Raw genomic sequence first — 13,918 nt, forward strand, 5'->3', positions numbered from 1 at the left:
GTGGGGGAGATTATGCTTAGGGGCACCAACATGGGTTCATTAGAGGCAGGTCCTGTCAGACCAACCTGGTGGCCTTCTACGACCAGGTGACCAAATCCTTATGCAGGGGTAGCAGTGGACATAGTCTTTCTGGACTTTTGGAAGGCCTTCGACACTGTCTCTCACCCCATTCTCATTAAAAAACTGGGGGACTAAGGTATCGACACCCACACAGTCAGATGTGTCGCCAATTGGTGGGAGGGCCGCACCCAGAGAGCGGTGGTGGACGGGTCATGTTTGACCTGGAGGGACGTGGGCAGTGGGGGTCCGCAGGGCTCGGTCCTCGGGCCCGCACTGTTCAACATCGTCATCAGTGACTTGGACGAGGGGGTAACAAGCACCTGTTCAAATTTGCTGATGACACTAAGATGTGGGGGAATGTGGGCATGCTAGAAGGGAGGAATAGGCTGCAATCAGACCTAGACAGGTTACAGGGGTGGGCGGATGAGAACAGGATGGGATTCAACACCGACAAGTGCAAGGTGCTGCACGTGGGGAGGAAGAGCCAGCACCATACCTACAGGCTGGAGAACTCCCTTCTTGTCAGTGCAGAGGCGGAAAAGGATCTTGGAGTCATCATTGACTCCAAGATGAACATGGGCCGGCAGTGTGGGGACGCGGTCAGGAAGGCCAACCGCACCTTGAAATGCATCCACAGATGCATCTCGAGCAGGTCCAGGGAGGTGATCCTCCCCCTCTATGCGGCACTGGTCAGGCCGCAGCGGGAGTACTGCGTCCAGTTCTGGGTGCTGCACTTCAAGAGGGATGTGGACTACATGGAGAGGGTCCAGAGGAGGCCACTCACATGGTCAGGGGTCAGCAGGGCGGGTCCTATGAGGAGAGGCGACGGGACCAGAACCTATTCGGCCTCCACAGGAGAAAGCTGAGGGGGATGTAGTGGCCTGTTACAAACTAGTCTGGGGGATCAGCAGGCATTGGGGGGAGTCCCTGTTCCCCCATGCACTACCAGGAGTGACCAGGAATAACGGTCACAAGCTGGCAGAGGGCAGGTTTAGGTTAGATATCAGGAGGCACGACTTCACAGTCAGGGCAGCTAGGATCTGGGACCAACTTCCAAGAGAAGTGGTGCTGGCTCCTACCCTGGGGGGCTTTAAGAGGAGGCTGGATGTACACCTTGCTGGGGTCATTTGACCCCAGTACTCTTTCCTGCCATGGCAGGGGGTCGGACTTGATGATCTGCTCAGGTCCCTTCCGACCTTACTTACTATGAAACTATGATTCAGTTTTCACAGATTAATCTAAGCTTTGTAGATTGAACCGGTAAGCGAGTGAACAGACATTCACTTTTGATTCCAGAAATGCAGCCACAAGTCTGCAGTGGCCCAGGCCAGAAGCCAGGGGGTGCTAGGGCACGCTTCCCTGTTGGACTGGAGCAGACAGGTTGGGCCAAGGCTAGTCTGCCCACCCTGAGAAGTGGGGGTTTGTGGGGGAGGTGCAAATCATTCTGGGATGCTGGGGGGCTCTGAGTGAACTTGAATCTGGAGGGGGACAGAAGTTCAATAAATCGATTTAACTTAAATCAGTTCAGTCTCTGATACTACATCCATCCAGGTTTATCATAAACTGGTTTTGACCATTTTGAAAGTGGTTTATGTGCGCTGAACTTCTGTTGCGTTACTGATTGGAACTGGTTTTTGATCACTTATGCTGGTCTGTGTGTAATTTCTGTCCTTAGAAATTAAGGAGAAATTCTATCCTTAGAAGTTAAGCTGAGCACTGCATGAGAAAGAACCACTGTCATTTTGCTGGATGAAAAACAATAATAATAATAATTATAATAATGATGATGATAGCAGCAGCATCAGTAACAGAACAGTGGACAAAGGAAAACTACGGTATGTTTTTTAACTAGGCAGATTTTTTAAAGTGAAGCTTTTTGGCTCTGGAAAGAAAAGCCCTCACCATGGGATGCAGGTGCATGGTTGCAATGGGTGATGCACTTTCATTTAGAGTGAATAGCCAAATGGAAAAAAAAAGAAGCTGGCATAGAAAAAATATAAATGGAAGATACGAGGGGCAGCAGCCAGATTTAATTACATTTCCCTTTTTTGGAAATAGCAACATTTTGTCCAAATAGAAAAAAAAAAACCCAGTGGTGCAGAAGAGGGGGACTCTGCCTAGTGCTGTAAGGCTTTAGGGATTTAGTCAACTTCCAGTGTCCAAGTGCCCGTGTTCAGGGCCACTTACACAATTTTTTAATGTCCAGGACAATTTCCTGAGCTATGGCTGCCCTCCCACCGGATACCTCCTGCCAACCACTTAAGTTAGGGTCAGGGCTGCTATTAGTTATGTGTCTGTGTTTTAAGCCAAGGGGATATAACCATATAATGGTTCTAAGATGAACAAGGAAGTTTTGTGTAAAAGCCACGTGTGCCCCATTAAAAAACAAACAAAAAAAGATCTAGTTCAACCCCTCTCCTCCCATAATACCCAGGACTGGGAGGAAATTCCCAGTTGCCCTCGTTTCTGTAGGTGGTTTTGCCTATGCTTCTTTTGGAAATGGGACTCACCTAAGGCACATGGGTCTTGCAACGTTGAATGGAGTGATGCTTAATCGCATCAAGAAATCTTGGTCCTTGATCCTGACTGCAAAGTACTTCTGGGTGTTTCGGCAAGACACTTTGGTGAATCAGGGCCCAGATCAATAGCGGGAGCTGAGGAAGCTCAGCATGTTGTGGGATCAAGCTTGTAAGCTTGTAGTTTCCTCAGCAGGTGATTTATCTGAGCGTTGGACAAGGGCATTGCCTAAGCAAATGTAGAATAAAAACAAATACATTTAAGATCAAGCCCACATTTTCATCTTTTTTAACTTTGAAAATTCCCTTTAAGATGAGACGTATGGCAGCTGCACCTGACTTCCCACCTTGAATCGGCTTTATGCAATTACGCTATGTTTGCACATCGCAGTCAATCACATTAAAACTAAGGAGAAGATAAACGTATATCCCATCATTTAAACTCCTGTTGTGATACAGCAACTGTTGCCAGAGCCTCATCTATGGAATAATGGAGGATGAAATGATATTTTATGATAAAAACTGCAGACGAGGTCATTCTTACAGTCAGCAGCGCAAACTGGATATTAATCATCGCACAAATAGATTTCAGAAGCAAAATAAGAGCAGCCCCAGATCCCTGCTGCTAGCTGTGTTTCCCACTAATTCACCTGAGTGAACATGCACCTCTGAGCTCAATTAACCCTTATTCCTGAGGCCACCCATAAACTTTGAAGTAAACACTGTTTTCCCTCTGGCCCCTGTTTTATATCAATGAAATACATCATTTCTATTGGAAGGTAAAATGCAGTTCCCCCGATAAATCCAAGTCCCTAATGAAGAGTCGGAGAGGTCCAGCGCACATTTGCAGGTACTTGGGTTGCTCTCCCGTTGATGGTATAAATCAAAATGCTTGATGCTCTTGGGGGCATGTGGTATTTCTTGTGTCTTCGGTTGAGATTCAGGACAAATACAAATGCTTGGCAAGCTGAGCAACGGATGGGGGTATTCCCTAGCGAAACTGTCTGCATAGAGAATATGAGTTGTTAAATATGTACCAGAAGCTGTACGGAGTAGTGGTGGTGGCAGTGGTTGTTGTTGTTATTACCCCTCCCTCCCAGCCATTGTTCAGAGGCAAATTGGAAATCGGGTAATTAGGCCCTGACTCATAGTGTAGCATTAGCATCCCGAGTCAAAGTTCAATGTCCTGAAATGAAATTTAAACCAATTAATCTGTTAGATTTTTATCACTTGTCCGTGTTTTCTCAGCAATTCCCCCAGCACGTGGCCTTTGATCAACTCTCATACAAAAGCTAAAATGTGTGCCTGCTGCTAGCGAGATGGGGCTGACATTACCATGGCACTCGTAAAACAATCAGAGCAGTGAAGCCCTCAAACAGACAGGGCACAGTAATATTTAATAAAAGCACACACATAATCTTTGGAATTAGCATTTTGTGCCTTGCAGTACCTTTGGGAGAAGAGCTTTTATTTGTGGAGTGATCATTATTATAACAAAGAAGAGCTACCTAATAATTTCCACTTTAACTCTGCAATATGCCACAAGCATTTCTGAACCATTATGCTAAACTGTGGCGGGGTAATCATTTTATTGTCACACTTCGAAGGAAGAAAAATCTCCTTTACAGGGAGCGGGGAAATGCACGTGCACGCGATGCACCCGTGCCATGCCGCAGCGCAAAACTTTTCTTTTTTGATGCTGGTGCCGAACGTCCCATGTACACGAGGGCTGCAAAGATGCTGTCGCAGGAGGTGCAGAACAAAAGGCATCTTCACAGTCCAACAATCATTTTGCTTCAAATCTTGCAAAGAATGAGAGGAGAAAAATAAGAATAAGCAACATTTACCAGTGGCGGTACATGTTCATATGGCCATCAGTCAGACGTTGCAAGGCTTCTGCTTACAGCATGAAGGGTTGTAGTTACTTTGGTCTGTGGCATTTATTCAGTGCAGAGACTCGGCTTTGAGCAAGTAGTGTGAATAGAGTCCACTGAACAATTGAGTGATTCTTTTTTTTTTTAAATGACATCTGGTAATGAAGCGACTGAGCTCTTTTAGTCCAGGATACGGTTAGTCTGCCTTTCATTATTCCATGGGTGTGGGCGGGTGGGGGTATATACACGCTTTCTTATTGTAAGCCCACCTGTTGTAATGGCACATGTTTCACTACCTTATTATTACAGCTGGTCAAATTTTTGGACCCAAAATTCTTTGCAATCAAATGCAGGGTTTCAGCCAAAGCAAAGTTTGTCTCTGGAAAAGGTTTTCTTTTGAGGCGGGAGGAGGAAGGGATGGAAAATAGTGATTATTTGCACAGTTTCAACATCTTGCAACTAGAAGTTGGGGGTTGGGACGGTAAGACTTTCATTCTACAAGAATGTTGCCATTTTGTCCTCTTTCTGGACCAAAACAAAGATGGAAATATCAGAATACCTGCAGGGTGGTCCCAAAGAGGATGGAGCTGGACCATTCTCCATGGGGGCAGATGACAGGAAAAGGAGCAATGGGCTCAAGTTGCAGCCAGGGAAGTTGAGGCTGGATACTAGGAAAAACTTTCTCTCTAGGAGGGTGGTGAAGCACTGGAGCAGGTTACCCAGAGAGGTGGTGCAATCTCCATCCTTGGAGGTGTTGAAGACTTGACCAGACAAATCCTTGGCTGGGATGATGTACTTGGGGCTGGTCCTGCTTGGAGCAGGGGTTGGATTAGATGTGACCTCTGGAGCTCCTTCCCAACCCTCATTTTCTATGAGTCTATAAATTTCCTTTGGGACAAATATTCCAATCAGCTCTTTTTATTTTTGTCAAGTTGCTCATAAGGAAACATCTCCTGGGAAATGAAACATGAGTAAAGACACCAAATGATTAGCAGAAGACATATGTGGAGCTAAGGTCCCCCTGTGCCTGGCCCCAGCCTGGGGGTGTAATGAAAATGTGTAGGTGTGTGGAGGTCCTAATGAACCTCCCTCTCACCTCGGGGGGAGCACCGAGGCCCAATTCTTCCACCCCAGAAGAGTATCTTCCATTCAATCCGAGTCATTCTGCTTGTGCCCTGGAAGAGCAGGGACTGGGGTGTAGCAAGACTACATAAGCTTAGCACCAAGAACAACACGAGCTTTTGCTAGTGGTAGAAGAGCAATTCCTCCCAGGTGTGCTAGCTTGCACGTTGCCTCTTGGAGCTCCCCCTTGGTCCTACACTACACGACCTCTGCCAGTGCAGGGTTGGGCCTTCACGTCCCAGCACCGCACACGGAAAAACTTGGGTCAAAACACCAAGTGTGATTTGGGTGGTGGAGGGGGAAGATAAGGGACTATCTCAAGGGAAACGCATCCTGGGGTCGTAATTGCCTGAAATGTTAGTGACACAAACTTTTCTTCTAAAACCTAGGTCCCTGCTCATTCAGCACAGGACTTAAGTATTCACGTAATTTCAAGTGTATGAGCCATCCTGCTGACTCTGCTGGAACCAGCTGCTTGCTTAAATTAAGTCAGAGGAGCCATCAGGCCAATTTAGAAAAGCATTCGAGCCCCTGCTCAAAGTCCCACTCGCTTTGATGGGGCTTAGACCTGATCTTGCACTTAAACACTTTCTTAAGTGCTAGATACATCAAAACCTAACAATCAACCAGTGGAAAGACTACAGCGCTCTGCCCTGCCCTGTGCTGAGGACACCAAAAAAAAAAAATCCCACCTGGTGAGAGGAACACTGGGTGCGTCTACACATTCATTAAAGTGCTGTAGGTACTGCACATTAATTTTAGTACTTGCATAACCAAGTACTAAATCTACTACATGGTAGTACCAGTTACTGTGCACAGTGCTGGCGCACGGCTTTTTAGTGACATTTACTGTGCAGGAGCCTAATACTAGTGCGCGGTAGCATATTAGCACATTTTTTGCGGTGACACGCTACTGTGCAGTAAGTAGTATTAGGCTACTGCGCAGTTAGCATCTCATATAGATGTGCCCACCAAGTCCTGTACAGAAATATCTTGCATTCATTTTTGAGATTAATTGAATGTGTGACTCTGAAGCTGACATATGTTTTTAATGATTTGAGGACTCAAACAGTTTTTATATATGGAGGTTTTTTTCTCTCTTTAAAAAAAAAAAAAAAAAGGTTGCTTTGTAACCTTTAACCAAAAACTCACTTCTCTCACTGATACATGCAAAACTGGTTATGTTTAACTTTTATTAGGGTGTGTGTGTCCACTGTCAGATGTAACTAGCAGGAAGTGTGTAATTTGGAAGCAATTTTAATTTTAATTTATGAAATGATTAGATTCTGTGAAAAGGCTAGATGGGATTTTGCAAAGCTGCCTTAGCTGTAAACGCTTTGCTATGAGCTCAGACTAAAGGAAAGCATTTGGCTTGGACTTTCCAAAGTTTTTTATGCATGGTTTTATGCAAGTAACTTGAATCCAAATTACACATCTTGAAATTACTTCTGTGTGCGCACTGCATTTTCATGACTGTAATGTTAGGATGTTTCTTTTGTTAGCTCATGTAAAAGTTAAAGGGCTGTTTTCTGCCAAGTTTGGAGCAGTGTAATGATTTTTGTGTGCACGGGGTTTTTTTGTATTTTAGCTGGCACTTCCATCAGCTTAAGTAGTGGAAAAGTTTGTGCCTGACACTTACCAGCTTTTGTAAGCGGGGACGGAGTTTGTGTGCGTCCTGTGTCTGCCATCCATCACCCTGGAGCTTTTCTGTACGAATGCCCACAGAAACACTTACTGCTAGTGGTGACTCAACAACTTGCCTTCCAGTCCCATCCTCATTTCCAGCTCCCTGCCCACCCACCCTTCACAGTAGCTCACGGGAACGATCTTCTTGCTGGGTGCATCAATTCTTGCAGTCCAACTCCCACTGTCAACTAATAAATAACAACATGAATGCCTAGTGCTGATTTAACATTTTGTGTTGGAAGCAGTACATGGCAGGTCACCTACAACCGTGCATTTTATTTATTTGCCTTCATTCTTTATGAACTACCTGCCTGCAGGCTTGGGGCACATTCACGTTTATTTGGAATTTCTGAGCTGAACGAGCTGTTCTAGCAGTTCAGGTTTTCCACCAATAAGCAGCTCCTCATCAAGGGCAAATGCTCCAATCAGCTGGCCTGTATTTACTAGTAAAGCACCCCACTCTCCGTGGAGCCACGCCACGTAATGCTAGGGTTGCAATCCCAGCCCTAACGGAGGATGGCCAATGTCCCTTCTTTGCAGGAGAGTCAGATTTTCACTGCTGGGGAGGATCTGGCCAGCAGTTTGACATAAAAGACCCCCAAGGATTTGATCCTACATGCTTTTCCCATACAGGGCTTTAGGTAGGAGTATTCAGTGGCCTACAGGATTGAGCCCTACCTTACTGCCCATCCGACTAGCTTCACATCACCCGTATCTGTGTCCTGGGCTCCCGCCGGAGTGGCGGTCCCTGTGCTTGTCGCACATAAAATGCCCTAAAATAGAGGCCCCCGTGTCCAAAGGTCTCGCTGGCAGAGTTGAGCACCATTCGCATCTATTGGGGTGTCAGCATCCTCGCAGGGGGCCCTTGGCTGACAGTGTGTCGGGAAGCCAGCTCGTGAGAGGGGAGGTTTGCCTTGTGAGTGCAGCAGGAGATGTTCACCCTCAACTCATTTCCTAATTACACAATAGTTACCAGCATCCCTGGGACCTCTTTAACCTTTCCGACTTGACTGACTTGCTAGCAGATTTTCTTGCCAATGCATTGCCTCATGGCAGGGTGGTTGAACTGGATCCTATTGCAGAGGAATTAGAGCAACACGGAGGGTTACGCCCTTTTGTGTTTAGCTAACAGTTTCCATAGTATTTCAGAGTCTTTCCTTGGTTAATTTATCCTGTGATAGATAATAAAGGACACTTGCTTGCGATCATCTTATTATTGACTCAGGAATTCAGCATTTCATGTGTAATAGAGGAATGTGCACTGTTACCCAGTTGGTCTCTGCCCATCTTTTTTTTTTTTTGCATAGTCTGAAAAAAATATGTATCTTCTTAATAGAAACAACAAAACCAAACACAAATTAATGAGGAGAAATACCTTCTCCAAAGAGCTGGTTTGGGGTCACACATGCATTGCTCGAAAGAATGAGGTCTCTGCAATCTTTGTATTACGAGGGGTGGGGGGGGGAATGAAAGGTCCTTTTATTTTTTTTTTCTCAGGTCTTCTATCATTAAAATCTGGTTCTAACAGCAGAATACTTCTCTTTTTCATGTGTGTTGAAAAGCAGCTACACCATGTATCAAAGCCATCAGTCCAAGTGAAGGATGGACTACAGGAGGTGCCACTGTCATCATCATAGGAGACAATTTCTTTGATGGGTTACAGGTCATATTCGGCACCATGCTGGTTTGGAGTGAGGTAGGTGTTGTCTGAACGTTAATGTCTAATAGCTTTGTCTAGTTTATAGCTAGCCTGCTTTTCTTCTGAGCCTAACGCTCAATCAGCCACAAATGTTTAGCTGTGAAATCCTTCTTTTGCTCACTCAGTTCCCTGGAAACAAATCAAATTTGCCTGTGGCCCGAACCCTGGACTTGCCCCTCTTGCAATGGCCCTGAACCTAGGTGAAGCCATTTAGTTCAGGGAAGGGTCAAGGATCAACGTGCACCTCTATGATGGACTGTGCATTTAACATACAGTAAATAAGGTCCAGTTTAAAAAAGTGCCAGCAACGCTGATTTTCAGAGGCGCTGAGGACTTGCAGCTCCCATTGACTTCGGGGGGGCTTCAGGTCCTCAGCCCACCTGAGGAGCCAGTTCTGAATACCTAGTATCTTGTTCTGCACATCCATGGTGGGGAAAGCATCATTTTCCTTCCCAGCAGAGACATTTATATCTTCAGGGCAATGTTTTCTTGCCTCTCATTTACTTTTATTGCCTCTATTTCCCTGCTCGTTCTTCTTAACTTCCTTTTTGCTATCTTATTGTGTCGCCTGATGTGATTGGATTCTTTCGTTTCCCAAACACCAGTGAAACATTTAAAGCTCAAAAGAGAGAGCTCAACAAAACACCCCTTTGGCCAGGGCCAGAGAAGCCAGCCCAAAAATCCCGGAGCCTCGACCAGCACCAGGAGAAAGCTCACCAAGAGGGTTTCACGTGTTACCTTTGTGGGGTCTGAAAGCTTTGCATTGAGTTGATATTTGTGAGGGATGAATAGTGAAATAAATGCACTGATCTTAGTTACTAGCCAGCCTTATTGCATCAATTATACTATACCAGGACAGCCACATTTTGATCAGATGCAAACTTCTTTCAGATTCAGGTGCAGAGTTAAATTTCATCATTAAATTAGTATTCATGATAGAAGGGCTGGAAGGAGAACCCTGTTTTCCCTCATTCTTTCTGCTCCTTGGGATTGTACATTATAAATATTAAATCAATATTATAATTTACTTCAGATATGACCCTTTCACCCCTGGTGATTCTGTTACACATATGGCAGCAATTTTCATATGAAGAGAGCCCTCTAATATTTGCTGCGGACTTTCCCTCTCACATTACCCCACACAAGGATAGGAGCAGATGAAAGTATATTATAAAAAAAATAAATAAATAATCATAGCACATGGGCCCAGTCCTGAAGCTGTTGCATCATGAAAACACCTCTGTGATTTCAGTGATGTGTTAGGATGGGAACTATTGCGGGTAAAGATTTTTAACGAGGAAAAGTGAAGAGGCTCGGTATGAAAGGGCATTGGGATGGAGAAGGGTGTACCCAGAATTGGCCCTTCCATTATAAAACCCTGTCTGTATAACCAGTGTTGTTTCAGAATCTCATTGGTTTGCAGGTTGTTGGACAGGCCTTTCCTAAAAGAAGACGGATACTGCAAATATTCAGACTGAAAGGTGTTCATTTATTGGTTGCAAATGTTAGGGTTATAATTAGTCTTTCAGATGAAAATTATTCTACAGTTTGCACTGTGCTGTTGTTCCTCTGGTTCGGTAACCTAGACATGGAATATGAAAGCCCAAAGGGGGAGAGATACGAGTGCTAAAAAAATGAGGAGGCCGTTAAAAAATAATCCTGGAAATGAGTGAGTTGCCAAATGATCTCTGAAGAATTCAAAGTGCGTGCAGCGTCCACGTGCATTGCACGTGCCTAAGCCATCTGCTGCCTCGCCTCCACCCTAAAATGCCTCTTAGGTTGTCAGAACCCAAAAAAGGAAGATCACGACCCGATGCAAAGGGGTTTGCTCGACCGCAGCAGAGCTTGAAAGGAAACTGCCTGGCTTGGGGGTGTCATTGCAAACTCAAACCTTGGAGCAGGACTGTCAAAAAAAGAAAAAAAATCTAGCCAAATGTTGGATTAATGTAGCTGAATTGATGAGTTTTTTGGTCAAAAGGAGGTGATGTTTTCAGTGGCTCTTTCCTGGAGTTGCTAGTTTTGACCGAGTTGGAGGAAACCCAAAGAAAAACTTGAATTTTGAGGTGAGAAGAAATGCTGGGATTCGGGAGACCAAAGATGAAGTCCTTGCTCTGCCATGGGTTTCCTGCGTGGCAGTGGGGAAAGGACGTAGTTTCTTTCAGCTCGAGGGCCCCATCTCCAACCCTGCAGCAAGATTAGCGCCCTGCTCACGGAGGTGCTGTGAGGATAAAGACAGGAAGGATTATGAGGTGCTCAGATGCTCTTGCAATGGGAGCTCTATAAGCACCTACAAGATACAGGTACTTAAAGTACAAATTCCACCTCATTTCAGATTCAAATTGAAAATGAAAAAAAAGTTCATTTAAAATATATATTTGTTGCTGTCAAGCTGTATGTAGTATAAATATTTGAAATGTAAATAAGATAGCTCTAATTTATTTTACATGTATCCAAGTCTTGTAATTGAAATATTTATACACTTGAAATGGAGTTGGCTATGGTAAAGAAGGAGATTTAAAATGGTTTCTGAAACACATATTTATTATTTAAACATATATTTTAGCTGTAAACACTCTAACATAATTACAACCTTTCTCAGCCAGAGGAGAACTAAATAAAAACTTAATTTGTCACATTACTTTTGTGCAGAAAGGCAGATACCTCAAGCCAGAGAGTTCAATTAATATGCAATTCCCAAATTACTTATGAAAACGATTTTAAAATCCTATGTTAATTTTCAAGCACTGCAGCATTGGCTGTCTTGTGAGTAACTTATATAAGCAATGCCCAATATTTGGGCTGTTTCATTCCCCTGAATGCAAGAACATAATGCTTAGCGTCAGGTGTTGGAGCAAATAGTTGTGACTATAAAGTCGAAATGAGTTTGTTAATAAGTATTCTGCTCTGTTTATTCAAATAGGCCGTTTCTTTGAACAGTCGCTTGCCAGGAGCAGTCTGCGTATTCGCCGGGTCAGCTGGAAACTGTCTTGCTTTTTTTACTGAGAGAAGTTGGAGAGACTCGGAAACATCAGCTCCTTGCTCTCGCATGGCACAGAGGCTGTGGGCAATTGTTATGTCGCTGAACCAAAATCTGTGCCTAAGATTTGCAGAGCTGATTATTGCTTTTGGGTGTCTCAGCCATTGCATGTAGTCTTTGTGGCCTGATATCCAAGAAGGGCTGAGCACTGTCTTTCTGAAACACAGGGCTCTTGAAAGCATCTCCTGTTGGGCATCCAGAAGTGAAGGCATCCAAAAGCACTGGTCAGTTTTGAAAGTTTAGGCCTATACTCTTGTGTAGATGCTCTCTGGCTTCTCTCATGGTCAAAGCTTTACTACCCTGAGTGAATCATAGACCAGTGGTCTCCAAAGTGGGGTGCGCAAGACGATCCATTGGGGTGCGGGAAGAAAATATTAGAACTTCTATTTCTATGTATATAACTATACATATATTGGGGATGCATGCTCAAAATTTTTTTACTGATAGGGGCACGCGGATATAAATATACATATAGTGGGGGTGCGTACTCAAAAATTTTTTACTGATAGGGGTGTGCGATCAAAAAAGTTTGGAGACCACTGTCATAGACAACGAGGATTGAAGGGAGCTCAGGCGGTCACATCTAGTCCAACCCCTGCTCCAAGCAGGACCAGCCCCAACAGTGGGTATGAGGTTGCATTTTGATCAGCTCTGTTCAAATGGTCCTCCACTTCAAGTCCAAATTAAATTTATGACTCATTGTCACCATGCCTGGAACCACAAACTAGTGCTCAAGCAAGCAAAAATAAACTGGGGACTTGTATGAATAGCATCTCTTTATACAATGTCACTTTTGAAAAAAAGAAAAAAAAGTGGCCTGGCACCCTCCGCAGTGTGAAACGATGCTGCATCACACAAGAATGTCTAAAATATATTAGCAAACCACGAAAAGAGGTTTATTGCGCAAATATAGCCCCTAATGTGTTTTGGATTTTAAAGGGCACGTACCTCACTCTGTTTTGGAGACCTCTGCAATTCAGGTTTTAATCCAATCCATTATGCGTCCCAACTGACATAAGTGAGTTTATATAAAACAGCTGATACAGATGCCAAGTATTAGACCAATTTACCTAAAAATCCCAGTCTAGAATGAGGCTAGCTGCATGGTTAATGCCTGAATCCAGAGCCCAATTTTCCCAAAGCTTGAGGGGGAAGAAGTAATTCTGATTTGTGGGTTCATTTCTGAATCAGAGGTGAATGCTTTGCTTGAAATCTCCACCTTCAAAATAGAATAGGCATCAGGGTGGCCGAAATATAGCGTCCTGGTTTAGGAAAGTCTAATTTCATGGCTTCTCACTATTGGCTAGTGCTTTTCATTTCCTCCTTCCTACCTGTATCTTGGAGCAGAGAAAGGATCATTCCTTCTCCTGGGGCTAGTATACAGGCAGTCAGAGCCAGGGACCATTGCCTCCACCCCTATCTTCTTCACTGCTCAAAAGAGTGCGGCTCTGGTTTTTGCTGGGTGTTCACAAGTGCTGCCATATTACACGTCAGACATAATGGTTAATAAGGCCGTTTATCAAACCTCACTGCAAACTCATGGCGTTGAGCTCTTTCTGTTGCACAGAAAGCTGGAGAGCCCATGGGTTTATAAAACTCAGATTTCCTGTTCTCTGCACATCAAGGCCTACATTAGAGCAAAATATAACCTGAGTGTCCTGGAACACAGGACTCGAGGCATAATGTTCCCCCTTCGGGAACGTGTGGGCGAGAGAGTTGTGTTCTTGTGGCTTTAAACACAGTGACATTTATTTACTTCAGAGAACAAAGGAAAACCAAACTGTTTGTAAAGACCCAACCAGCAAACTGGCTTCACTCGCCCCAGTCCTTGGTAACAGTGTCCCATAAATAGGTTAGGCATTTCTTGAGAACTGGGGCAGAAGTGTACTGGAAAATGCCACGAGTTATGCTGAAAGACCACTCA

The 13,918-nt window shown here is 44.4% G+C and overlaps 1 protein-coding gene across 9 annotated transcripts in view; it reads left to right on the forward strand.

The window, feature by feature from the left end:
* The window catches only part of EBF1 (EBF transcription factor 1), a 300,604-nt gene that overhangs the window by 210,335 nt on the left and 76,351 nt on the right, over positions 1-13,918 (forward strand). For 5 of the 9 annotated variants that reach the window (XM_090020868.1, XM_090020873.1, XM_090020869.1 and 2 more), the window contains exon 9: positions 8,821-8,954. In XM_090020868.1, the coding sequence (XP_089876994.1) occupies positions 8,821-8,954 (134 nt within the window). The remainder of the gene's footprint in view (positions 1-8,820; positions 8,955-13,918) is intronic. The other 4 variants (XM_090020871.1, XM_090020870.1, XM_090020867.1 and 1 more) reach the window with 1 other exon arrangement.

The sequence above is a fragment of the Crocodylus siamensis genome, chromosome 10 (assembly GCF_052110815.1).
Source record: "Crocodylus siamensis isolate JL-2025a chromosome 10, ASM5211081v1, whole genome shotgun sequence".
Taxonomy (NCBI): Eukaryota; Metazoa; Chordata; order Crocodylia; family Crocodylidae; genus Crocodylus; species Crocodylus siamensis.